At 37.5% G+C, this 25780-nt stretch overlaps 6 protein-coding genes across 8 annotated transcripts in view; 4 read left to right on the top strand and 2 right to left on the bottom strand.

Moving 5' to 3' along the window:
- Positions 1-8: 8 nt before the first annotated feature.
- Positions 9-3797, top strand: LOC100637114 (glycylpeptide N-tetradecanoyltransferase 2-like). The gene is made up of 12 exons (XM_003383626.3): positions 9-183; positions 224-385; positions 529-647; positions 774-982; positions 1113-1283; positions 2207-2315; positions 2500-2571; positions 2647-2688; positions 2756-2815; positions 3020-3190; positions 3400-3537; positions 3654-3797. Exons 1-12 carry the CDS (start codon positions 72-74, stop codon positions 3672-3674), a joined length of 1386 nt encoding a protein of 461 aa, XP_003383674.1. The 5' UTR covers positions 9-71; the 3' UTR covers positions 3675-3797.
- A 20-nt stretch (positions 3798-3817) lies between these two features.
- Positions 3818-7046, top strand: LOC100635011 (chondroitin sulfate synthase 1-like). The gene is made up of 3 exons (XM_020008580.1): positions 3818-4126; positions 4183-4896; positions 5360-7046. The coding sequence occupies exons 1-3, from the start codon at positions 3932-3934 to the stop codon at positions 6935-6937; spliced, it is 2487 nt and encodes an 828-aa protein (XP_019864139.1). The 5' UTR covers positions 3818-3931; the 3' UTR covers positions 6938-7046.
- On the bottom strand, positions 6959-10794 carry LOC100634884 (beta-galactosidase-1-like protein 2). The gene is made up of 16 exons (XM_011411519.2): positions 10420-10794; positions 10082-10246; positions 9905-10013; positions 9637-9832; positions 9338-9559; positions 9111-9185; positions 8971-9063; positions 8864-8911; positions 8571-8626; positions 8347-8496; positions 8200-8280; positions 8053-8131; positions 7913-8000; positions 7396-7513; positions 7227-7343; positions 6959-7149 (listed from the first exon to the last, which is right to left on the bottom strand). Exons 1-16 carry the CDS (start codon positions 10773-10775, stop codon positions 7060-7062), a joined length of 2043 nt encoding a protein of 680 aa, XP_011409821.1. The 5' UTR covers positions 10776-10794; the 3' UTR covers positions 6959-7059.
- Positions 10795-10833: 39 nt separating this feature from the next.
- Positions 10834-20542, top strand: LOC100634761 (transmembrane and TPR repeat-containing protein 1-like). Of its 3 annotated transcripts, XR_002191013.1 has the most exons (20): positions 10835-11356; positions 11688-11804; positions 12077-12192; positions 13556-13910; positions 14028-14149; positions 14226-14399; positions 14483-14596; positions 15158-15298; positions 15498-15548; positions 16279-16439; positions 17173-17308; positions 17566-17710; positions 17886-18014; positions 18272-18391; positions 18452-18529; positions 18618-19204; positions 19509-19586; positions 19645-19914; positions 20120-20184; positions 20241-20542. XR_002191013.1 is itself a non-coding variant. In XM_020008577.1 (16 exons), exons 1-16 carry the CDS (start codon positions 10838-10840, stop codon positions 18732-18734), a joined length of 2595 nt encoding a protein of 864 aa, XP_019864136.1. In that variant the 5' UTR covers positions 10834-10837; the 3' UTR covers positions 18735-18943. The 3 variants fall into 3 exon arrangements, 1 of the variants encoding a protein (XP_019864136.1); XM_020008577.1 differs by lacking the exons at positions 19509-19586; positions 19645-19914; positions 20120-20184; positions 20241-20542 and having other exon boundaries at positions 10834-11356; positions 18618-18943; XR_002191015.1 differs by lacking the exons at positions 19509-19586; positions 19645-19914; positions 20120-20184; positions 20241-20542 and having other exon boundaries at positions 18433-18529; positions 18618-18638.
- LOC105316549 (chondroitin sulfate synthase 3-like) lies at positions 20300-23538 on the bottom strand. Its single transcript, XM_020008584.1, has 2 exons — positions 22514-23538; positions 20300-22068 (listed from the first exon to the last, which is right to left on the bottom strand). The coding sequence occupies exons 1-2, from the start codon at positions 23438-23440 to the stop codon at positions 20575-20577; spliced, it is 2421 nt and encodes an 806-aa protein (XP_019864143.1). The 5' UTR covers positions 23441-23538; the 3' UTR covers positions 20300-20574.
- Positions 23539-23671: 133 nt separating this feature from the next.
- LOC109592472 (uncharacterized) overlaps positions 23672-25780 on the top strand; it is a 5079-nt gene continuing 2970 nt past the window's right edge. Inside the window, exons 1-3 of the mRNA XM_020007909.1 lie at positions 23672-24054; positions 24399-24500; positions 25720-25756. Coding sequence (XP_019863468.1) covers positions 23920-24054; positions 24399-24500; positions 25720-25756 — 274 coding nt within the window. The 5' untranslated portion in view covers positions 23672-23919. The remainder of the gene's footprint in view (positions 24055-24398; positions 24501-25719; positions 25757-25780) is intronic.

The raw sequence follows: 25780 nt of genomic DNA, 5'->3' as shown, positions 1-25780 counted from the left end.
ATCACGTGACTCTATAATTAAATTATTAATTAAGTTAATTAACAACACGTGGAGGGACTGGTCAAGTGGTCATGGCTGAAGCTTCTGTTCCTAGAGGAGAAGAAGGCCCAGAAGAGGAGGGAGAGACTGTAGAAACAACCTCACCGAACGATAAAAAGAAAAGAAAGAAGAAAGACAAGAAAGGTTTCAAACATTTTCCATCTTTTTAAAATCAATTAAGTAGGAGGGGCCAGGGGGGCGGAGTCTAGTGCTCTTCCAAAAAGTGTCATTGATGAGAGTCAGATCCTAACAACACGCAAACTCCAGGAAATTATAACAAACCTATCGATACAAGAGCAACCGAGGGGACATGAGTTCTGGGACACTCAACCAGTTCCTAAATTTGGTAAAATTAATAATAAATATTATTACATAGATCTAATTAATATTGAGGTTTTGGTGGGCTGGGTCACAAGAACAATGTACATTATAGTATAAATTAGCTTTTTATTGATCTCTTTCTTTCCTTCCTCCTTTCTCTCTTTATAGATGAGACAGTGACTGATGCTGGTCCTATTGAACAAGATAAAGAGCACGTGAGATCAGAACCGTTCACACTCCCGGACAAATTTTACTGGGACAACGTGGACCTCACAGATGACGCTCAAGTAATTACTTTCATTAAATTAATTTGATAATTAACTACTCGTGATTATTGCTTAAAATGATATTATAATGCTATTATTAATAATTTTAAGTGATCAATTTTTAAAATTAACCAATCACTCTTTTAGCTAACAGAGCTGTACAAGCTATTAAATGAGAATTATGTCGAAGATGATGACAATATGTTTCGGTTTGATTATTCTTGCGAGTTCCTACGTTGGGCCCTACAGCCTCCTGGTTGGTTACCGCAGTGGCACTGTGGCGTTAGAGTAGAGGGGAACAAGAAACTGGTTGGATTTATAAGCGCCATCCCTGCTACTGTTAGAATCAGAGACCAGTAAGTTGAAAAATTTCATGGGCAAGTCGTAAAAATTTAATGCCTTCATGAAAATTTTAATCTTGCTATTATTATTATTATTATTATTATATTGAGTTTGAAAACACTATCTGTCACTTCTTTTTTTTAGTACTCAGGTTTTAGTTGAAATCAATTTTCTTTGCGTTCACAAGAGATTGAGGTCAAAGAGAGTTGCGCCTGTCCTTATTAAAGAGATTACTAGACGTGTGAACTTTGAGGGCATATTCCAAGCAGTTTATACTGCTGGAATATTGCTCCCTAAACCAGTGGCTGTCTGCAGGTTTGTTTGAGAGGGAGGGAGGGAGAGCAAGTAGGAGAATCAGCATTAATGGATGTTAAATACCAGCCAACTTGGGGTTTCCCAAGTGGCATAGTACTCATACAGTGTATTTTGGCAAAAATCATGAAGAGAGAAATCTCTTTTTAAATAATATTTTCTGATGCATGTACATGTTCTTATGTCGCAAATCAACTTTGAGCTGATTCCGATCAAATTTGGATTTTATATGAATTTTTAAAGTTTCCTAAAAATTGAGCCAAAATCCCTGTACTATAGTACAGGGTCTTCGGCCAAATTTTGCCAAAAATGACTAGGAGAGAATTCTCCATTTTTATAATTCTTTCTGATACATATATATGTCCTTATGCTGTGTATCAACTTTGAGCTGATTCCAGTCAAATTTGAATTTTTTATGAATTTTTAAAGTTTCTTAAAAATTGAGCCGAAGTCCCTGTACTATAGTACAGGGTCTTCAGTCAAATTTTGCCAAAAATGACTAGGAGAGAATTCTCCATTTTTATAATTTTTTCTGATACATATACATGTCTTTATGCTGTGTATCAACTTTGAGCTGATTCCAATCAAATTTGGATTTTTTATGAATTTTTTAAAGTTTCTTAAAAAATCAAGCCAAAGTCCCTGTACTATAGTACAGGGTCTTCGGCCAAATCTTGCCAAAAATGACTAGGAGAGAATTTTCCATTTTTATAATTTTTTCTGATACATATATATGTCTTTATGCTGTGTATCAACTTTGAGCTGATTCCAATCAAATTTGTATTTTTTATGAATTTTAAAAGTTACTCCAATCGTCATGTACTGTATTATATGCTTGACTGCCTGTCAGCTCACGAAGCAAGATTTGTGGGAATCCCTGAACCAACTCAAAATACTATGTAATTTCTTTTCCTTTTTTTGTAAAGGTACTGGCATCGCAGCATAAATCCAAAGAAATTGGTAGAGGTACAGTTCTCTTCCCTTCACAGACGAATGACATTACAAAGGATGTTGAGATTATACAGACTACCAGATGTAAGACTAAGAGAGAGAGAGAGAGAGAGGAGAGAAGGAAAGATAAGGACAAGTGTGTGTGGTATCAGTTTACTACTGATTGCTAGTGTGATATAGTAATCGATCATGCATAGTAGTAACGTGACTTGACTTGGCATTAATGTCAACCTTCCTGTCTCTTTGATATTTCTTCATCTTCTCACAGGAGACTAAGACTCCTGGTTTGAGACTGATGGAGCCTCGTGATGTCCCAGCTGTACACAGACTCTTTGGACAAGTAGGTCACTTTCTGATTATTAGTATACCCTCTCTCATCTTATCTTATACTCTGTTCCTCCTTTTTTTCTATTAGTACATGTCAAGGTTTGATTTGGTACCAGTTTTTCAGACTGAAGTGCGTCATTCTAAAAATAATGATTATTATTATTATTATTTTATTTGCATGTACATTTATATTTTAGGAAGAAATTTCTCATTGGTTTTTCCCAAGATCTGACATAGTATATACCTACGTTGTTGAAGTAAGACTGTTGCACTATTAGTAATTATAATGTTGTTTAATCAAGTATGATGATGATAATAATGTTGGGATACATTAACTGTTATGTCTACTGTTTGCTATTTTGGGCATCTATTTCCTTGGCAGGCAGAGATGGCTTTAATTTGTTTTGTGTTTCTCAAGTCCAGCTGTTATTTACTATACCCTCTCCCTCTCTTTTCTACAGGATCCAGCCACTAAAGAATTAACTGATTTTGTTAGCTTTTATAACTTACCCTCATCCGTTGTGAATCATCCTGTACACAAGACATTGAAGGCTTGTTATTCTTTTTATAACATCTCTACAAAGACGCCCTTCAAGGAGCTTCTTTACGATGCTCTAGTTCTTTCAAAGAAGGTGAATGATAAACAATAACAACTTGGTGGGCAGTAATGGTATTTGATATCACAGCTGCAACACCAATGTGGTGCTTTTGCTCCCTCCCTGACCTGCCTCTTGTAACTATTATAGATTTTGGATTTTGTGCAGCCATATATATTTTTTTCACATGATTATCAGCTTATTCATGATATCTCTTTACTAATGTTCTCTCTCTCTCTTTCAAGTGTGGTGCCGATGTCTTCAATGCTCTTGATATAATGGACAACGAGCCCGTTTTTGAAGAACTAAAGTTTGGTATAGGTGATGGCAACTTGCATTATTATTTATATAATTGGAAATGTCCCGAGATAGAGGCAAAAAAGGTAACAGTTTGCACATATATTTCCTCTACACTTGGCCTTATCTTATCTTGTTTATTGTTGTTCCTGGAAGGTCATCTTTAAAACATCATTTTTAATAACTGTCTTGTTTTTAATAGATTGGTTTGGTACTGCAGTGATTTCATTTGAAAAGAAAGTGAAGACACAAGAGAGAGAGAGTTGGATGTGTGTTTGTGTGCGTGTGTGTGTTTATGTGGAATCATCTAATGATAAATTTATTTTATAATAATTATTTTGAAATTGCATTCATGCACCTAGTTTAGAGAGGGGGCGTTGTGTTTGTATTGTCCCACTACTCTTCCTCGCTTTTCTCTTAAATCAACTCTCGCCTCATCACCATTCTCCTCCTTCTGAAAGCTAAGCAAGCCATTTAATTATGAACGCTTGTCTGAAGGGACGGCGAGGTCTAGTGACCTTACTTGTAGGAACAGTCCTCGGACTGTCTTTAGGATGCGCCCTAACCCTCACCTATGGCTTGAAACTAGGCACTTTCTCTTACAGGGAGGACTTTGATAGGCTCCCAAGAATGGCTCTAGAAGCTACTGATAAATTTCATGGGAATACAAGAGCGGTAAGTTGATACTCTCTTCTGTAGCTTCTTTTAATCATTGTTGTTCTTTTGTGCAGGACGAAGCTCAGTCTCCTTTGTCACATAGTAGTAACACTAGTAGAAATGTAAGCAAAACAACTCCTCACTTCAACTACATCCCGAGCAAACCAAGCTCCCTTTCACCTTCCATTAGTACCATCTCTCACCCTCTTCACAAAAAGCTGTACCTTGTAATACTCCTCAGCTATGGAGCTGACTCAACAAAGCTGGAGACCATATACGATACTTGGGGTAGAGATCTTGTAGACTTAAAGTTTTTTGTGAGTTCCTCTGAACATCAGGACCTTCAGTCTGACGGCATGCCCATTATACATCTACCAGGTCAATCCTCCTTTCCTTCAAAATGGCATTACGTCGAGTCTGTACTTGATTATGTGTATCATCACTATTCTGATCAGTACAATTGGTTTGTTTTAGCTAACCATGATGTCTATTTGAACACCAAAGCCCTCCAGGACCTCTTCTTACGTCTAAACCCAACCAGCAATGTGTACATGGGTACACCGGTTGTTCCAGTGTCTCACCAGCAGGATGACGATGGAGACGAGGATAAACCATTCTCCTATTGCCATGGTCAGAGTATTGTACTTAGCCAGTCTGTTTTGAGTCATTTGGTGCTTAAGAGTCAGCCCTGTGTGATGAATGATGAGGAAATTGAATGGGATCACAGAATAGGGAAGTGTCTAAAGAAAACAATGGGCCTTGAATGTGGAGAGAGCGTGGATGAAAAGGTAAGCAAACTCTGTACATGTTTTATGTAATCTAAGAAGTCCCTGATATAAAAGATAAGCATAAAATGTGCCAAATATGTGGAAGACATTGTAGTAACATTTTCTAAAAGAATTCCATTTATTCACTGCATTGATTGTGAACTAATAACTCATTATAGTAAAAGTAGTAATCTTGCATTAATCCCTGTATGCATCCCATTATGGTATACTGGCTTGAAGTCATTGACATATGCATTCTTGTTCTCACTTTTTTGACTGAATCTCAATTCAACAACAAAAGGTACATCAACAATGTACTACGAACCACGGTTATCGTGGGTGATGTTACTATAGCAAACTGTAGAAGGTCATCACACTTACCATCTTGCCAGAAACACATCGAGTTCAGTATACTGATAAATTAATAATGAGAGCTTGTTATTTGCAAAACATTCTGTGCCGTAATTGGATTTATTTTATTTAGGTACTGAAATACTTTGCATATGATGTCTCGAGTGATTCTAAAAAGTTATGGGAGGAGAGCAGCACGATACTGGACTATTTAACACTCAATAACGCCAAAGAAAATGACCAGATGTATTCTCTCCATTACCTGTATAAACTAAAAGAGCTCAGTAAAGCGCAAGAGAGAGCAACTGAACTCAACGAGCACGTCAAAAGCCTCTGTCAGAGTATGCCACACTCTGTACTGGAGGATGAAACTATTGAAGAGCATTGCACTAGTTTAAGATTGAAAACTGATGAGTCCAACGAGAAGGAAACAGATGATAACTCAGACTCTGTTACAATCCCTGTGAGCAAGTTCCATCCGCACAATCGTTTCCAAGTCCAGTCCTGGCATTACTTTGATGCTATTAATATTTACGAGGATGAGAACAGTATGCCCCGCCGGTCACTGAGGACTTACAAATATCACTCCATAGAGTTGCAGAAGGCTTTACAAGAAGCCGTAAAAGCAGCGAGCAGGCAGCATCATGCCAAACTGAGATTCAAGAAAATACTAAACGGCTACGTGAGGCACAATCCACTTGTTGGCAATGAGTACATCATAGATGCTAAGTTTGTGGAGGCCAGGCACCCGAGGAGGAAAGTCGAGAAAAGGATTAAGTTGCTACGTCCATTGGCCTCAAGTTATATCGTCCTACCCTCAAAATCGAACTCGACTGAAACTATTCACTTTGTGGTCCCGATCACCAGAGTTAACCAGAGGCTGGTTGACTTCCTTCAAATGTATGAGAAACTTGCTCTTAGGACGAGAGAGAAAGTCCACTTGGTTCTATCTGTGTATGGTGAAAATGATATAGAGTTAGTGAGACAGAATGTTACTCTCTACTCTAAGAAATACCCAAAGGCTGAGATATCTGTCATACAAGGTTTCGGAGAGTTCTCTAGAGGCAAGGCCCTTGATCTGGGCATGTCTAGCCTCAAAGACAATGATCTTGCATTTTTCTGTGATATCGACATGACCATAGACAGACAGTTCCTTAAAAAGTGTCGCCGTAATACAATACAAGGGAGCAGTGTGTATTATCCGGAAGTTTTCAAATTATACAATCGTAAGTACGTGTACAGGAAATCCTGGCATCCCAGTCGATACGGTATCAGCCGAGAGCAGGGCCACTGGGGCTACTATGCTTACGGGATGCTCTGCATTTATAAATCTGACTACAAATCTATCGGAGGACTGGACACTGGTATGATAGGATGGGGAGGGGAGGACGTGGACCTCTACGAGAGAGTACTGAAGAGTGGCCTAGATGTGCTGAGATCCCCCGATACAAGTCTTCTCCATCGCTGGCACTCCAAGTCTTGCAAGATGCAAAGCTCTGATAAAATGTTGGAGCATTGTCTCATGTCACAGGCGGAAGTGCTGGCGGACAGGAGAGAGCTCGCTCGATACATTTTTGACATACAGGGCCTTGAAGAGGAGTACAGTGAAGAGACTACTGCTCCAAGTGACTCTGAGAAGAAAGAGGAAGAGAATCAGCAGCAGCAGCAGCAGCAGCAGCAGCAAGAAGAAGAGCCATCAACGCAACTGTAACATTACGTGTATATGTATCTATGCATTTTAATAAAAATTAATGATTATTATTATTATTATTATTATTATTACTATATTAAAAGGTGCCAAATATAAACCGTTTGTCCCAGAGCTAGTACTATTTATTTCATGCCACCAGAATCAAGGACGGGTTCTTTGCTAAATGTAACAGTAAAGGATGAGCTAGGCCGATGTAATTCAAATATCAAGAGCTGGAGAAGAGAGAGAGAGAGAGAGAGTGAAAGGATAGTGAACAATACAATAAATATAGAGAACACTTTGTTAGTACTTTATTTATTCCTTTTCTTAGAAGAGGTGCTGGCACATAGAGGGTTTGCTGTGGCCCTATCGTCCAATAACGTCCAAGATTAACACCATTGATAATAACAAGGCCTTTAGTCCAACCCTAACAGAAAGAGCCTAATATAAACGGGGGCCATTTTGACTATGTATATTACAGTCATATCAATGAAAGTGTCCTGAGGTGTGGTGCTAATGGTGAAGTCTCCTTTAAAAAGAGCGGGACCAGTTTGTGTACCAGCTGATGAGCGACTCCACAGCCCCCCAGCCATAACACTAGCAAATAAAGGACAGATAAGAATGTAATTATAATAAAACACTCTTAGATTAATGAATTAACTAAATACACTTACACTACTAATTACTTGTATTTAAACATACAGTCCGTAGATTGGTTAAAAAATTGTATTATGCCATTGGTCAAAGTTCCCTATGCACATAATATGTACAGTTTAGTTGGAGGATCAAATTTTGATAGATCAGTCAAAAATAAGGTGCACTGCAGACCATAAAAATTTTGACATAACATGTTGATTCTGATCAAGTTTTGATTTTTTATGAATATTTAAAGTTGCTCCAAATTCCATGTACTGTGCTTGCTAGCTCATGAAGCTCATGCTGTTTAAAAGTTCACTTAGTGGACCCTCAGTCAATGGTGCTATGCTAATCACTCACTGTTCTATATAACTTGACTTGAACTCAAACGAATAAATTTGCCACGACTTTGGGAACTCGTCATCAACAATGACAACTCCACTAATACCTAACATGTACATAAATAAATAAAATAAATAAATATTGAAAAATAATGCAACCTTTCCTATCTCCAATTTGTGAGCCGAAATTCACTCGTCCACTATTCTCAACCAAGAGATCCAAATTAACATCAGACGACTAAACAAGAGATTGGACACAAACGAATAAAAAAGAAGTACAATATGAAAGAAAGGAGTGGGAGAAACCTTTGCACTAGGTTGGGGAAGAAGGACAGTTTGACTTGCAAATGATGAAAGTTTAGCAAACGGGGTCCCATCATAAAGTGCCTATAGCAAGAAAAATTAAAATACAATAACACCACCATCATCATGATCATGTTAGCTTAAACTGACCACTCCATAATCCTTGAGTTTAGTTATTGTCATTTTAGTGCTCAAAGGCGATATGTTTGTTCTATACAGCACATAACCATATGCTTGTCCTGTTTCTTTGTTGATTGATAGATACTCCATTGGGATTGGCTTCTTTGACTCTTGGGGAGGCTAGGAGGAGAAGAAGAAAAAGAGACAAAAAGAGAGAGAAAATAATCCCTCTACATAATGAGGCTTTATCTTACTGGTATGTAGTCCAATGTCTGAAATAAACTGAGACAAAGTGGCAAGTGTACATCACCTAATGAAATTACACATTTAATGCTTTTAAGCTATGATTGGAATCAGCTCAAACTTGCTACACAACATAAGTACATATTATGTACATGAATATGTATCAGGAAAAAATTTTTTTAAAGTTGAATTATCTCCTGGCCATTTTTGGTGAAATTTGGACAAAGACCCTGTACTATAGCACATGCTTTTTTCCAAAAATAAAATACCCTTAATTATATTATACATTTATGATATAAAATACCGTATGACTCTTTAACACTGTTAGGTGGTATATCAGGTAATGGATTAGCTATAGGGAGGAAGGGAGGGAACTGTTAATATTCATTACTGATAAAAGTAAAATCTCACGTATGCTATGAGGAACAGCTTCTTTGAGTAATTCTCTCAGTAATGTATATTTCTTTGTAATGTCACCTGCTTCTGACAATGGAGCATCATAATCTAACAATAGCAAGGATAATGAAATTTTATAAAATACTAAGAAGTACCATAGCTAGTAACATCAGGTCTGTACTCTCCTCCCTCAATATTAGCTCCGTTCATAAAGCCAAAATTAGTCCCACCTGCAACAAAACAGTAAACAAATCAACAAAAAACAACAACAATAATAAATAAATAAATAAAATAGGAATATCATGATTTCTACTGATATTCTCTATTCCTTTAATAATTTGATTATTTTATGATAATAATAACAATAACACATTAACGATACCATGGAACATGTATAAATTGAAGGATCCGCCCATTTGTAGTATTGTCCCAATATTAACAATCAGCTGTGATGGTGAAAGAGTTCTCTCGAGGTGTCGGCGTCCCCAGTGATCGAACCATCCCGTCCAATACTCCATCACCAACGGCGGCTTGTTTGGTTGGACTAGCAGCAATTTGTTTAAGGCCTCGCTGGGATCGTTTTGAAAATTGACAGTTAAAAGAGCTACAAAAAATAAATATAAATGTATATATTTAATAACAGCAAAATAATTCCTCTCTCTCTTTCTCTCATTCCCTTACCATTGTTTGGTGCCATGTCACTAGATGCTTTTATATCATTTTGACCATCAGACGTAATAAAGAGCTCAACTGCTCCAAGTGACCTCATGAGATTAGCTAAATACTGCATGTGATGACGACCAGTCGCATTACGAGGGCCGTAAGCAGCATACTCATTCTCAACTTGAAAAGCAATGATAGGACCGCCATATGAAGACTTAGGGGAGAGAAAATTTTAATAAGAAAAGAGGAATTGGTAAGAGAGAAATTGAGAGATATTTTTATGTACCTGGAGTGGTGTCAATATTTCAAATAGTTTTGTAAAAAATCTCTTCACAGCATCTTGGTAAGGTTTATAATTACTCCTTATCTTCATATTAGGATCATGCAACAACCAACTGGAGAGAGAGAGAGGGAGAGAGATAAAGAGGGAAAAAGAGACTAAAAATAAATAAAATAAACTCACGCAGGGAGTCCACCATTGTCCCATTCAGAGCATATGTAAGGTCCTGGTCTCACTATAACGTTGAGCTCCAGGCTGTGAGCTATTTTAATAAATTCATGTATATTCAGCAGTCCAGAGAAGTCAAACTCTCCTGGCATGGGCTCATGAAGGTTCCACGATACATAACTAAAATAAAAATACTGTATGTTTCAACTTTGAAGAACCATTTCATTAATATTAAGAGCTTGAACCAATCATCATTTTTTTGTTAAAATAGGAGTGGCTAAATCAAAGTGATTAAATTAATCTAAATGAATATTTTTTTTATTTTCCCTTTCTAAAGGTAAGAATGTGCTTACGTATCAACAGTATTGAGACCCATGGCTTTGAGTTTTTTTAGTCTATCGGTCCAATAATCAGGAACTACACGAAAATAATGTATAGAACCACTTAATATGTGAGTCTTCTTCCCACGAATGTAGAAACTGTCTTCATCCAGTGAGAGGGCTGGATCAGCTGGTTTTCTCCCGACATTAGGTTTCAGTCTGTCCAAGAGAGAATTAGAAGGTGCCTTCTCGTCCTCTCTACTGCTAGAGGTGGGCAAGAGAAGGTAGAGGATGAAACAAACTGCAAGTATGATTATTATGACAAGAGCTCTGTTCAGTCTTATTTTGCTTAAGACTCTACGGACATTTGGAGATAACCTGATAGCCATGGACTCCAGAGCTAGAGGGAAACAGACAAGATGTCGAAGACGATACACGTGAGGTGAAACGAATGTTGATGTTAATGGAGGTGTGGCCTAGCAGCTCCACCCCTTTTGTTGCAGCTAGCATGCAGCAGAAGAAGCCCTTTCACTGTAAGAGCATCACCAGCTCTTTAAAGGTTTCCTGCTTTTCTTTGGCTGCTCTTTGCTTAGTCTCTTATTGGAACAGTTTATCCTGTGGGCTGGTACATGATGACATCTTCTCTATTGTAGAAAATGGCGACGTTAGACCAGGAGACACACCCCTGAGCAATCTCCTGAGGAATGACTTTTGGGGGAAACCAATGAGCGATCCTACCAGTCACAAGTCATACAGACCACTCACCACACTGAGCTTTAGACTCAACTACTGGTTGCATGAGCTGGACCCAGTAGGCTATCATGCAGTCAACATGCTCCTTCATTATTTGTGTACTGTGTTATTTTATTGGCTCGCAAGGAGCGTTGTGCTATCTAACACAATTAACAAGGAGAGCTATTCGTTTATGATGTCTGCTTTATTTGCTGTTCATCCCATTCACACTGAAGCTGTGAGTATCAGACTATCAGTAATTTGTTGTAAAGAGTAGGCGGAGTCTTGTATAGCTAGTATAGGAAGGCTTAGCTATGCAATACTAAATGAAAGTAGTTATCCACTCAAATAGACGATAAAGCTATTTTCTTAAGCCAATAATTTAATTAAAACACTGATACATAATTATTCCATGGATTGCACTTCTTTTTTGTATAGTTATCGTAATTATAGAGCCAATCCCTCTACATTAAAAAATGATTACCGAGCAATTAAAAGTTGATTAGCACCTTCTGAGCTCCGCCCTAAATTTGTTTACCAGTTAATAATGTATGACCTTTCATGTTTAGGTAACTGGTGTTGTAGGAAGGGCTGATGTTTTGTCCTGCCTGTTCTTTCTATTGAGCTTTCTTTGTTATTATTACTCTATACACGAGAAATCAAGCAAATTAATGTTTTTTATTAAGGTAATAATGATAATAATAATAATAGCAATGATAATAATAATAATAATAATGATAATAACAATGATAATAAGAATAATAATAATAAACTTATACAAATGTAATATTTTGCTTCTGCTTCACATATGTAACAATAAGAAGGCGCATCAAAAATTCACATATTTTTGAAATGCCCACAATTCAAAAACTTGTTCTCAGAATTGTCTCAAACTTTTTACATAACATAAGAGCATCAATATATTTCAGATACTACATTCTTTCTTTTCTTTTGATAGCTGATATGCTGCTTGATATTTGGTTGCTGCTCTATGTTTTCAAAAGAACATGGTATAACTGTATTTGGGATATGTATCCTGTATGAGCTATACAGTCTACTCCAATCAAGAACAAGGTACAACTACTAATATGCATAGTATGGTTAGTAAAATATGCTTAATAATAAGGAATCTCAGTAAGTATCAGTACTATGGGGCCAATTACAAATCTTAATTACAATTACACATTCAATTATACTCCTTTTGTATAAACAGACTCCTAGAATTACTACTATGCCATGTTTTAAAATGTGTAAAAAATCCAATTTTGATTGGAATCAGCTCAAACTTTCTACACAACATAAGGACATGTACATGTATTAGAAAAAATTATAAAAATGGAAAATTTTTTCCTAGTCATTTTTGACAAAATTTGACCAAAATCCCTGTACTATAGTACAGGGTCTTTGGCTCGATTTTTAAGAAACTTTAAAAATTCATAAAAAATCCAAAATTTGATTGGAATCAGCTCAAAGTTGATACACAGCATAAAGACATGTATATGCATCAGAAAATATTATAAAAATGGAGAATTCTCTCCTAGTCATTTTTGGCAAAATTTGACCAAAATCCATGTACTATTATAGTACAGGGATTTTGGCTCAATTTTTGAGTAACTTTTAAAATTCGTAAGAAAATTCAATTTTGATTGGAATCAGTATTATGTACATCCTCAATGGCATGTAGCCATATATTAGCTTGCATGACTATTTAGCAATTTGCCGAAGCTTTCTCCTCCAAAATTACCAGCTATATGGTATACAGCTCCAAAGTCCAAATCCTTGTTTACATACAACACTTGTCATTCTCTTACTGGTAAGCCTTCTTGTTTATCTGTAGCTCATAAATTAGCTCCTTATTGATGCATGTAATAGCGTTTAAAGCGTTTAAAGAGGTGCTTTTGATCACGATCAACCTTTTGATTCAATCAGGACGCTACATAATTACATCTCTCCTGACAAAGACAATAGCTAATATCAACAGTCCTTCCTAAGTGTACTCGTTTTATTATATTAAAAGTCACGCATTATATGCTGCTGACTACTCCTACACTCTGCAGTCATCACAACAAATAAAATAAATCAAATTTTGCTACTTTTAATTTTATTATTCCTAATCTATGTGATACGTGAAGACCTACGGATCATGTGACGCAGTCACACTGACCGCGTACATGTACATGTACGCGTCACCTGTTACCTTTATAACAATGATTTGATTATGTAGCTTTTCTGTAACTTCTTCTCAAGGATTGTGTACACATTATTAATTAGAATTCTTTCATCTCTCCTCTCTCCCTTTTGGCCTGTCCCCAATCATGCAGTGTTTTGATTAAATTACTTATTATGGGCTGTGCATGTGTGTGTTTTATACGATTGCTTTCATTAGTAGGAATTACTCGTTTGTATTGTTGATATTTGCTTGTCTGTACATGTTTAGGTTCGGATCCTCTCTTACCATTAGCCACTCAGCTATCATTAGGACACTGGTCCTCACAATCGGAACTGTTTTGTTAATCGCCTTTCGCTTATCGATGCTCTCAGGAATGCTACCCCAGTTCTCCTCTTATGATAATCCAGCCTCATTCTCAGACTCTTTACTCACAAAACTCCTGACCTACTCCTACTTGTGTTACTTCAATGCACAGCTGTTGGTGTATCCATCAATCCTTTCCTATGACTGGCAAATGGGTAGTATTCCATTAGTGGAATCATTAGGAGATATTAGGAATATCAGCACATGTGTTTTCATACTTTATCTGACTGGTTTGGCTTCCCTACCACTTAGAAAATTTGTAAGTGCATCCTTGGTGGCCCGACTGTCTCTCAGTTTAATGATGTTAATGTATGTGTTTATCAGCATTGGTACTGCTCCCCCTAAGTGTATGTGGGTGTGTATATTTTAATTTTAGGCTAAAGACAGTGATGTCATTTTTCTTGGTTTGATACTAATGGTAGTGCCCTTCGTCCCAGCATCTAATTTATTTATAAGAGTTGGTTTCGTGGTCGCAGAGAGAATATTGTACATACCAAGGTATTGTTGTCATTGTTGTCATTGTTGTCATTGTTGTCATTGTTGTCATTGTTGTCATTGTTTTTGTTAATGTTAGTTTGGGTTATTGTGTCCTTGTTGTTCATGGTTTAAAGATTCTTGGTAACACGATATCATTAAGATATCACATCAAATCAATCGATAAGATATTATTTCTTGTCATTATAATCACTTATATACTGCGTACTGTGGACAGGAACCCAGTTTGGAAAACAAGAGAGAGTCTATTCAGGTAAAGGAGAGAGAGAGAGTCACAAGTGAAAAGCGAGATAAAGGAAAAGAAAGAGTGAAAGAACGTTATTATAATCGTCGCAGGTCTGGTGTTGAAACTCTGCCTCATAACTCAAAGGCACATTATAATTATGCTAATTATCTGAAAGACACTGGGCAAACAGACTCTGCCGTTCATCACTATCGTGAAGCCATCAAGTGAGAGAGAGAGGGGGAGAGAGTGGCGTGTGATGGTATTTATGTTTGCAATGTAAAGCCTGGTGAGTGCCAGAGGTCAATTAATGAACTAATGGTCCCTCACTCTTTAAAATACAAATAAAACGAGGACTAAAATTCTATTGTCTAGTTGGTCTTAATAATGAATTTTTGAGTGGGTTGGTAGACATGCAGTGTCTATAGGATAATGTATATGGCCTCTTTCTCTCTCATTATTATTGCTGTTGTTATTGTTATGTGACCAATGGGAAGAGAAATAGAAGAGCATGTGACAGACCATTTATAGTATTTGTAATCAGAGCCACCACTTGCAAAACACGTAACAGCTGCTTCCTTTCCCTCTTTTCATCTCTGATTAAAATAAGGCCCTTGGCAAACCAAACCTTAATGCATTGTGTAAACTGAATACACCTTGGCCTTCTGTCACCTAACCAGAGCATATGGCTAACCAATGTTTATTGGATACTTAACTTAATACCCATAAAGAAGTGAGAACTCTCATATGCATTAAATAGTACACAGTGGCTTCCTTTAATATAATAGGCTCACTGAAGATCATTCAAGTGCTCATAACAATATGGCAACATTGCTAAATGGGCCTGAAGCTTTATATCACCTCAATGAGGCCATTAGACATAACCGGAGACATTTCAAAGCCTTTTTTAATCTGGCTAATGAGATGTGGTAAGATATGATGTATATATGCACTTTGTATGAATGTACCCCTCTATGCAATATACTGTATGTACATGTATGTATATATGCATCCATATGTGTGACTGTGTGTATGGTATGGTGCTGTTGTTGTTGTAACGGGATATGCTAAAAACAGAGTCTTTATGTTTGTACTTTGATTATATTTTTATTGTTTATAATTGGACAGGAATTTAGGAAATAAAGAGAAAGCTGAAGAGCTTTATAAGGAAAGCATAAAGTATAGAAACGCAATCCACACAGACCATAAATAAATAAATGCACTCAATTTGTTAGTAGCTATTGATCAGTACATGAGTTAGTTTTTGTAGCTTAAGACACAGATTTTTATTTTATTTATTTTTAACATCAACATTGCTAAACAATGTACATGTACTGGAGGCAGAGCTTCATTTAAAGGAAATGCACCCACAATAGCTTGATCAAAACTTGTTTCATTTAAAGAAAGCTTCCCTGTAATGGGCCATTTCCTGAGTATTTGTGAGTAACTAATTTCACTAAACTTTTGTAGTGCATTATAATTGCCCATTTAAATTAGAAATTGTAAAGCAAAAGTTAATAGCTATGACAATACAGAAATTTACTGTTGTGCCAGTGAGCAGCATGTTAGCTAGGTAATGGGTCTTATAATATTCATTCTAATATTGCTTGTAAGGGTTTTACTGGGATAACTAAGTCATAGGTACTCATTATGATTCAAATTATATTATGATTCAAATTATAGTTCCTATTTTGTGTTATGGGCTTGTTTGTCTATAAATATAGCTTCTAATCATTAAGTGTGAATCTGATATAATCCCTCATAACACCTCCTAGCTAACACATGTCACAGTTTACACAAGCCCTTAGCAACAGGCCTAAATTAAATATTATTGACTATGATAACATCTTTGTTCCAAATCCTATTACCACGGCATCTCTTTGATATCTTTGATATCGTTTCTTTATAGAATTAATCCCAATTACACAGATGCTTTGATTAAGCTTTCAAGCCTGCTAGTGTCATTGGGTAGGAATGACGAAGCTATCCTGTTTGTTTCTCAATCGGTGAAACTCAAAGACAATGAGCCAGATGTTCTTCATAACTCTGCAGCTGTATTGATGATGGCAGGTATGCCCTGTTTGGCGTCTGACATAACAGTTCTAGTATTTTTGAATGCAATTAGTTGGTTTGGATGCCAGTAGCAGGTGTCCGTGTGAATGGCATTATACTTTACAAATTCTACCTACATGTAGCATGCTATGTTTGTTGTTCCAAACATTATGGTTTATTTATTAATTGTAAGTATCCTAACGAGCTGTAGTTAAAGTAACAATGTAAACACGGGATACAAGATTACTTTTGGCTATAATTAAAGCATTGTTGCACCTGCCCAGCTACTCGGGTAATATTACGCAATAGAGAAGCTTAATTGCCCACGGCATCCTATAGTTTTCTTGAAAGCTCCGCAGGTCCTAATAAGTTTAAATCTGATTATCAAATAAAGATGTAATTATGGATTGTCCCTTGATGTGTGAGCTTGTTTTGATTGCAAGAAAATGCCATGCCCATTACGTTTGATTCCTGTGTTCATCTTTGAAGCTGGTAGACCCCCATAAAGGATAATCTCATTAGTAAACAGAGGCGCATGTCCAGAGGGCAATTATATGATTATAGACAATATTGCGAGCGTTTAGCCAGTTAGTCTAAATAAGTGTCACGCTAATTGGTCCCAAACCTTATTTTGTAGTAATTTGATTTTAGTTGTAAAAAGATTGTATGCACACACACACACTCACTCGCTCCACGCCTGTAACCCACACACACACACACTCACTTGTATCCATTCATATGTGTATATCAGGCAACGTGTCGTGGAGCATCTCTTTATGGAGGAAAGTACTTTCCTTGAATCCAACTCACTCTGAAGCGATGGCTGGGCTAGCGAGAGCTCTTCGTTCGTTGGGAGAGAATAATGAAGCTGAGGAGTTGTTTAAAAGGTTAGTATTATGCGAGGAATGAAGGAAGGAATGAGGAAGAGAGAGAGAGAGAGAGAGAGAGAGAGAGAAAGAGAGTGAAAATTATAATCATTAATATGTGAGGGAGAGAGAGAGGGGGGGGAGAGGTATAAATGAAGAGAGAGAGAGACTTGAGAGTGAGAGACAGGCTGACAGGGTGCATCACAACATTATAAAGTATCTAGTCTTAATAATATAAAACACAGCCGCATCTAATGAATATTTACGCATTAACACAGGTCCCTCTTGATTGCTCCTAAAGCATCAGTATATCAATCACTAGCTGGTCTCTATTACAATACTGGCAGGTGGAGAGAGAGTCACAGTCTATTCAAAAAGGCGTTGGATATGGAACCAGACAACACTGACATACTTTGTAGTTATGTAAGTGAAACATCTGTAATGTGAGGGCACCATGAAATGTGGCTTTCTCCTCTATTAATGTGTAATGTAAAAAGTACCTCTGAATTGAGGACACCTCTGTATTAAGGGCAGGTAGTATATGGGCCTTAATAAAAAGGTTACACTGATAATAGCCTGCACTGTGTTTTTGTTATAGGCACAAGTTTCAAATAGCCTAGAGGAGAAAGAAGTCTTAGAAAGGCTCATACTGGTTCATCCAGACTCATTTTGTCTCTACATCAACATTGCGGGCATCTTTGTCAAACAAAAGTTGGAACTACACCAGGTTTGGAATAGGCTTTGTCTGATTATATTAAATTATTATCACCGATTCTTGCTGGGTTTCATGGCACATTTAGCTTAGTACTAATCTTATGTGTGCTTGTGTGTATTTATCTATGGTGGGTGTGCATTATCTGTTGTGTGTGTGTGTGTGTGTGTTTGTCTATGTGTGTGCATGCTAATTCTGAATCTAATTTAGAAGATTTTGCTTCACGTTGGTATTTAATCATGTTGTTATTGCTATCTTTATCTTTGTGACAGGCTCTTACTTATTCACTAAAAGCTACTCAAATAGCAGCTACAGACAAGGAGAGATATGATGCCTACAATCTTCATGGAACAATACTCAAAGACACTCAAAATCTCTCAGATTCAGCAAAGGTACCTATGCTAACAGCCCATTCAGAATCATAGCATCTAAGATATTGTTTTTCTTGGCAGAACTTTGAGAAAGCTGCTGCCATCTTCCCTGATGCTGTGGGCACTTGGATAAACCTGGGAGCTATAATGCATCTTTTGGTGGGTCTTTGTGGTTTTGAACAGCTGCATTTGTGATGGATAATATAATTGATATAATAAGGCTAATTGCATTGTTCCCTCCCTCCAGGGTGACTACAGGAAAGCAGAGGTCTTTTATAGAAAGGCTCAATCACTTGATCCCCAAAACACTATTGTGCTGGGGAATTTGAAAAAATTGCAATCTTTACAAGCAAAGAAGCACTGAAAAGCAATGATGACTTTATCATTTTTATTTTATGAGTGAGATTTATTTATACATATTTATTTTATTTATAAGGGGAAGCACATTGGCTGCTTTACTGCAAACCAAAGCAGTGGTGTATATTATAATTTTTAAAGAATTTCTTAATGTTAAGAGAATGGATCGAATGCTGTATTTTTATTCATTCACTCTATCAATTATATGTGCTTTAATTGAATTACAACCATTAGCAGTAGTCTCACTATGCTATGGTTGCAGCCAAATAACGCATGCTCACTTGGCCACACCTTTTCTGAGTCCTAAGATTTGTATAAAAGAACTGAGGCTAGTCTCCTGCTGATATAGACTTGTGTGAAAAGAAATCCTTAAGAAAAACCCAAGCTAAAAGATGGTACCTGCAAGAATCGGGAACCTGGCACTACTCTTGTGCATTTTATCTGTTTTCTGTGAACAATGTATCGGATGCGGACCAAGTAAGGCCTCTATCAGCATCATTTCACGTGTTTTGGCTAATAGGATACAGCTTTTATGCTGCAGATCACAATCTTGTTTGTATTACATGTATTTTGAATTGTTGCAGTTCCTCGTGCATGTAATTGCACTGCACTCGACAGATAGCCAGGGGAAGTGTAAAACTGTTAAATGTTTTTAGTACTTTGAGACAGATTAAGGTTTCCTTATTGGTTTTGAAAGGTTTCACTGATTGTTATCTGTGGCTGCCTGCTCTTGCCACTAAAATTACAAATCTTTAAAATTGCTTTTCCCCTTTCTCTACAGTTGCCCGGCCTTGCATCGATACAAGTGTTGTCACTCATGCCAGTGGAAGTATCAAGAAATACGTCAATGGCTCAATAGGTAAGTCCTCAAACACTGCATAGATATCAATCTCATCATTTTGCATTTCTTATAGCAGCGACACCTCTTACTAGCCATGGAGGCATATTCTCTAGCAATTCTTCTTTTATAAGATGGAGGGTAATGCGAAGCTCTGAGTGCCATACGAAAAAGATGTTTTTTGTTATATCTACAATGTCGGAAGGGGATTTCATGCAGGCTGACCGTATTCGCTATGCAGGTCACATGTGCAGTGTCCGAAATTTTACATCCAAGCGCTCGGTTCTTTTTGGGATGTCAAAATCTGAGAACACCACGTCAAACTTTAGGGTCGGCTACATCTGCCCTAGTAAGTATAATTATGGAGATTGTGCGTGTGCATGTGTGGTCTGCTCATGCCGATATTTTGACCTTAAACATCTGAGCAATGCTTTAAGTAGTATACTAGAATAGCTGGCTAGGCTCCTGTATGATAATTACTACTTGTCGTGACATTGCACAAATGTTTCCGTACTAGTTTAAGTAATGACATATCTTTTTATTTTGATATTTAGCACAGAATTCTGATGGAATGGCTCATGAAATGTACAAGTGTCCATTGCTATGGAATTATGCTATGGTAAGGGACGATTATTCCTGTCTTAACTATTATGCGTTATTTCTTTAAATTCATAGTCTGATGACGAAACTTTTAAAAGATTAGTGGAATTCCTTAGAATTAATACGCAGAAAGAAAGTGTGGATGTTTTAAAGAATCCTGGAAGCAGCCATTTGTGCAGAATTTTCAAGCTTGCAAAGACAGCCTGCAACTTAGAGACATTCAATATTGCTGTGACAGACAATTGCTAGTGGCAAAATTATTTTTATAACCCAAACACAGTTTAGCAGAACAAATGCATCAATGTGCATGGATCATTGTCTTGTCTTTATGGCTAATTATTATGTGTATAAGTGAAATCAAAACATTAATAAATAAATAATGTTATTATAAAAAAAATTATTATTAAAATTATAATACATCATTACCGTTGGAAATTTCTTTCTGAAACACATAATGAGCTAGTTCTGTTCTGTCGGCGAGGTTCTCTGCTTTCGACTGCAAGCAGTGCTTATAAGCTCTCTTGGATGCTATTTTGCTCTTGTCACACTCCTTTCTATGCCAGAGATGTATCAACCCTGGGTCCGGTGCTCTAAATATTTCCAGACCCCTTGATATAACACGATTCAATAAGTCAATGTCTTCCTCCCCCCACCCACGTATTTTTGAATTGAACCCACCACTCCGCCTATAGTCGGATGCATATATGCAGACCATACCATAGGAATAGTGGGCCCAGTGTCCATTATGTCTTGAAAGGAACTGGCTCTCATTCCCTCTGTAGTACTTATTAACGAAATCCAAGTTATAGAGTTTGAAAAATATAGGGAAATAGGCTTGCTTGTTTTGTATCGTGTTAAGCTGACAGCGATGAATGAAATCCGTCTTCACTTCCAAATCAACATCGACAAAGAATAAGAGCTCGTGGTCCTTGAATGGGTGAGTCCCTTGATGGAGACCAACGCCTCTTGCAAAGTTCCCTTGAGTCTCGATAATATTGATGTTAGCACTGGAGTGTCGCTGTGTATACTTATTCACCAGTTCATGTACTTTGTTGCTCTCTGGTCCTTCATAGAGGACTATAGTCAGTGATGCATCTTCTTTTTGTGTGAAGACATTTCTCTCAAAGTTTCTCAGGAACTGCTCAAGACGATTGCTCAATCCGGAGAGAGTGACAATAAAATTTACTCTTTTTTTATTTAGCGGCGGGTTGACAGGTACTACACTCTCATGAAACGGTCTAAGTATATTTATTCTTTTTCTTACCCGCGTGTTCCTGTCTAAAGTTTTACGAAATACAAAGTCTAGTATGTACTCGCTCCCTCTCATTGGATCAGTTCTATGGTAGCCATTTTCTAATTTCTCAAACATGAGTCTCTCTGATAGTGGGACACCCTGGTTTGCAATATAAATTGCTTTTGTTAGCACGTAGCGAGCTTCCTCTCTCAGCCCTCCAATGATCCCGGAAGATGGCTGCTCAGAAAATACTGACATTATCCTTGTCTGATTGAAATAGTCCCAGAAATTAATTTCAAATTTGTTCTTTGGTAGATGAGGAGGTCTAATGGATGGTGCTGGTTGCTGTGATGATGATATCTGGCTCGTTGGCTCAAGTCTCCTCATTTCTTCGAGCTCTTCTCCTTCCTCTTTCTCTCCCTCCAGTCTGTGAGGTGATCTCAAATGAGTTGGTACAAATGGATGCAGTTTCGCCATGTCCTCTTTTGCTTTTGCTGCTCCAGTAGTGGAGGTGTTGTGTTCCAATTCCAAATAGAAAGTCTGAAGACGATACATGTACTTTGGGTACTTTATAGGATAAATTGTGATGACTTGTGAGAGCTCCGATGTAGAGAATAAAGAGGCAGACTCAACAATGCTTCTTTTGTCATGATAGAATAGTTTGAGGGTCTAAAATTAAATTTAAAATATAAATAATAGTAATAATTGACATTATATAGGGGCTAGGCAAACTATGCTAGCATAACTTGGCATATAATTTAAAGCATAATGGGCCACAAATTCCTGGCTGACGAGATGATTCTTAAGTACTAGTACAATAGCCCACCTGCTTAATACCCACCTACTCAAGCTTGGCGACCTACTCAAGCAGTGCAACTTATGCAAGTCTGGTGAGTCCAATGGCTTAGGCTGTGCTATTTTGCAGTAACAAAACATTTCAGATTCTGGCGTTATTACAATAATATTGCAATTATAACAGGTGCATGTACATGTATTTAGATAAGCATATAATGAGCATAATTGGTTTAATTGATACAAGGGAAATTGGGGCAGCGCCTTAAAGCAGCATAATTGAAGTATAATTTGCCTACTCCTACTGACAATTCTGACATACCTCTTTAGCCTGTGTACAACGGATCCCAGTTAATGTAATGCACTCACTAATGCTCTGTCCTTCTTCCTCACATTGAGGCAAATGTGCCTCTAAATGTTTCATGAGGCCACGGCTATACACTATCCCAGCCATTGGATTGCATTTGTTCTCATCGCTTGATAAGCCTCTACCAATGTACCCACTGATGTCACTTGGTTCATAGCCTTCAAGCCTCGTTTTCAACGTCCCAATGTTGAGATAGACCCCATCACTGATTACCACAAACCAATCTATGGATTTCGATTGTGACTGATTAATGAGATACTTTACGACCAAAAACTCTTTAGAGTCCCAGGAACGAGAGCTGGGGTCTTGTTGTTCTGCTGGGTCTAACGATACAACTTTCATGCTGTGAGGTAAGTGAGGCATGGAGCTAGCATCCTCACCGACTGTAAAATAAATTACTTTGCCTGGATAGCTCTTAGCCCATGTGTTATGAATGGAAGTACAGTGAGTGGATAGTCTCTCTTTGCCTGTGATTACTGCAATGGTCAGTGGCTGTCTGGAGCTTATTTCCTTGGATATTAAGAGAGGCTGAGGGGCCTTCTCCCCCTTGTCTTCCATCACTTCTCTGCTTTGTCTTTTTGTGAGGAAGACTGGATTGTTGCTCTCTTCTTCTACTTGTGCTTCTTTCATTTTTAAAGGAGGAGGAGGTGCGGTTGTGGTAATCTTATTTCTGCTGCTTTCTCTTGAATCCATGGCAGGATTCCTGATGCTCCTTGCAGTGCCGTCCACCGTGTAGTCTCTCTTGCTCCAACTCCCTCCATTAGTTTGTGTGGTCTCTGTGCTTAGATTGCTGACCATTAGACTCTGCAGACAAGTTGAGATTATGAAACCTGCTGTAATGCCTAGGAGCAAAACAGAGTAGATTTTACACTTGCATTTCATAGTCTAGGGTCAGCAGAGTGGAGGAGAGTCAAGGAAGCAAGTATTTACTGTAGTCCTAACAAAAAAAACAATCTTTAAATGCATTTTTGAAACCAGATCCACCTACTTTTGGGATTAGCCCATGATTAGCCACCCACACTCTGTGACCACCCACTCTCTCATTAATTATTCATAGTTGTTAAAGTAGATCTAGGTGTGGTCTAAAAGTATAACCACGCCCAATACGGGAAATGGTGTCTCCTCCTCCACTACACATTTTCTCACCGTCTCCTCTCCCCCTCTTCTCCCTCGTCTAACTCTCTCCCTGTGCTTGTGTGTGTGTCTAGGCTGTGTCTATTGAGATTTCAATACTCCAACTGAAAAATTAGGCGCACACTTTGAATTTTCATAACTTTATCCCCCCTCTCACTCACAGTCCGAGGCAGCCATCTCTCTTAAACCAAGCAGTCCAGCTCCTTTACTCTCTCCATATACTCACCATGAGTAAGCCTCGTCTGAGGATTAGTGTAAATTTTGGAGAGACCAAGCTCCTTGTACCATGCGGGGATGGCTCCATTACTATAGAAGGCCTCATTGAAAAGGCCATTGAGAGGTACAAGAAGAACAAAAAGATGGTAAGGAAGAATACTATGTGATGTTGCAGTCTATTTGCATTTGTGGTTATTAGTCCGCCACTGTGTGTGTGTGTGTGTGTCTGTCTGTGACTGCGTGTGTGTGTGTTTTTTATGTTTCATGTCTTCTCATCTTGTTCTCTCTTGGTCCAAGTATTGTTAGAGTTATTAACATGATGTCAATATATCTACTTCATGATTGTTAGTTGTATCGTACATTTATGCTGCATTATTAAAAACATTTTTAAAAATCTTCTTTCCACCTGTAATTGTTGTATTTTATGTCATCTCTTACTCCCCCTCACTCCCCCTCCTATCTCTTTCCTCTCCCTTCTCTCCTCTTACAGCATCAAGATGATCAGATTGTAGTTGAAGGTCTCTATCAAGAAGACCGGAGTGTCTGCTACGAAGAAGATGAAGTCATTGAATTACTCGATGACAAGGAAACTGTAAGTTTAATCGTTAGAGTATTGTATAAGAAATTATCCAATTAAGCCTCAAACTAAACTTCCACTAAGCAACATCATTTAAAGGTAACCCTGTGGTTACTTTGATGCGCATTTGCTTGAAACAGGACACTGTTTTATTTGTCAAAAATTTCCAAGAAATTATGCATAGTTGTGCTAGTCTCATCTCATTGCTGTTGTTGTTATTTTAATGTTTCATGGTAACGCGAAAGCACCCCTCATTCTGTTGACAAAGCAATGTCTAGCATTTATCAATACAAGCTATTGAGGACTGGCAGCTAAGTATCTTTTGGGACAAAAATATTTTTATTAATATTTAAACATTAATTACTTGGATAATCTCCAAGTAAACAGGTACTGGCTGTGTTTTGTATAATCATTTTTATTACTGAGATAACGACAATGCTACCCTAAGGCTACACTTCATAGAAATACAATCATTGTTATATCTATTATCAGCCTTACATTCATTTTGCATATACATGTACTTTATAATGTACTGTATAGCTGCAGTTACAATATGGACAATGTTTCTATATTTTATAACATACACAAGATGCACCTCTTCATTCCTAGCATGCCTTTCACCATTTTACATGTATGTAGCTTCAGATTAGAGAGAGAAAGAGGAGGAGGAGGAGGAGAAGGAGGGAGAGGGAGAGGGAGAGATTTTTGTGTGTCATACAGTATCAGTCAATCCTATAGTAGCTAGTACACTAGTCACTTTATGGTCTGTTGCTTTATCCTTTGATATGTTCAATTCGTAGTATACATAAAGTGTATTATTAATCATCTCTTAAGCATACACTTAGGTCATTATGGCCCATTCTTAATATCGTTAGTACAGTGATTGATTGAGCAGCTGTAATGTATATATGGTATAAATGATGTGATTTGTATGTAAGAATAACAGACGCATTGATAGGTGTGTGAGAGTGGGAGTGAGTCCATGTAGTACATTCCAGTCATTCCCCAGCATGTGTTATGCAGCATTCACTTGTACATTGAATTCAGTACATGTACATGTATATTGCATTTATGGGTTAGTTTACATGTATACATCTTTCTGTTGTTGATACTAAATTTTGTTTGTTTGTGTTTTATCAATGAACCAATGTGCCATATGAATTTATGTTTGTAGATTACAAATGTTACCGAGACCCTAATTCTCTTTCTCTCTCCTCTCTCTCTCCTCCCTTAGGTTAATCTAGTTTATAAAATCATACCACACGATGCTGGTCCAGATTATGAGCCGGTTCTAA

Source organism: Amphimedon queenslandica, unplaced genomic scaffold (assembly GCF_000090795.2).
Source record: "Amphimedon queenslandica unplaced genomic scaffold, v1.1 AMPQUscaffold_13508, whole genome shotgun sequence".
Lineage (NCBI taxonomy): Eukaryota > Metazoa > Porifera > Demospongiae > Haplosclerida > Niphatidae > Amphimedon > Amphimedon queenslandica.
This window is presented reverse-complemented; position numbering and strand designations above follow the sequence as displayed.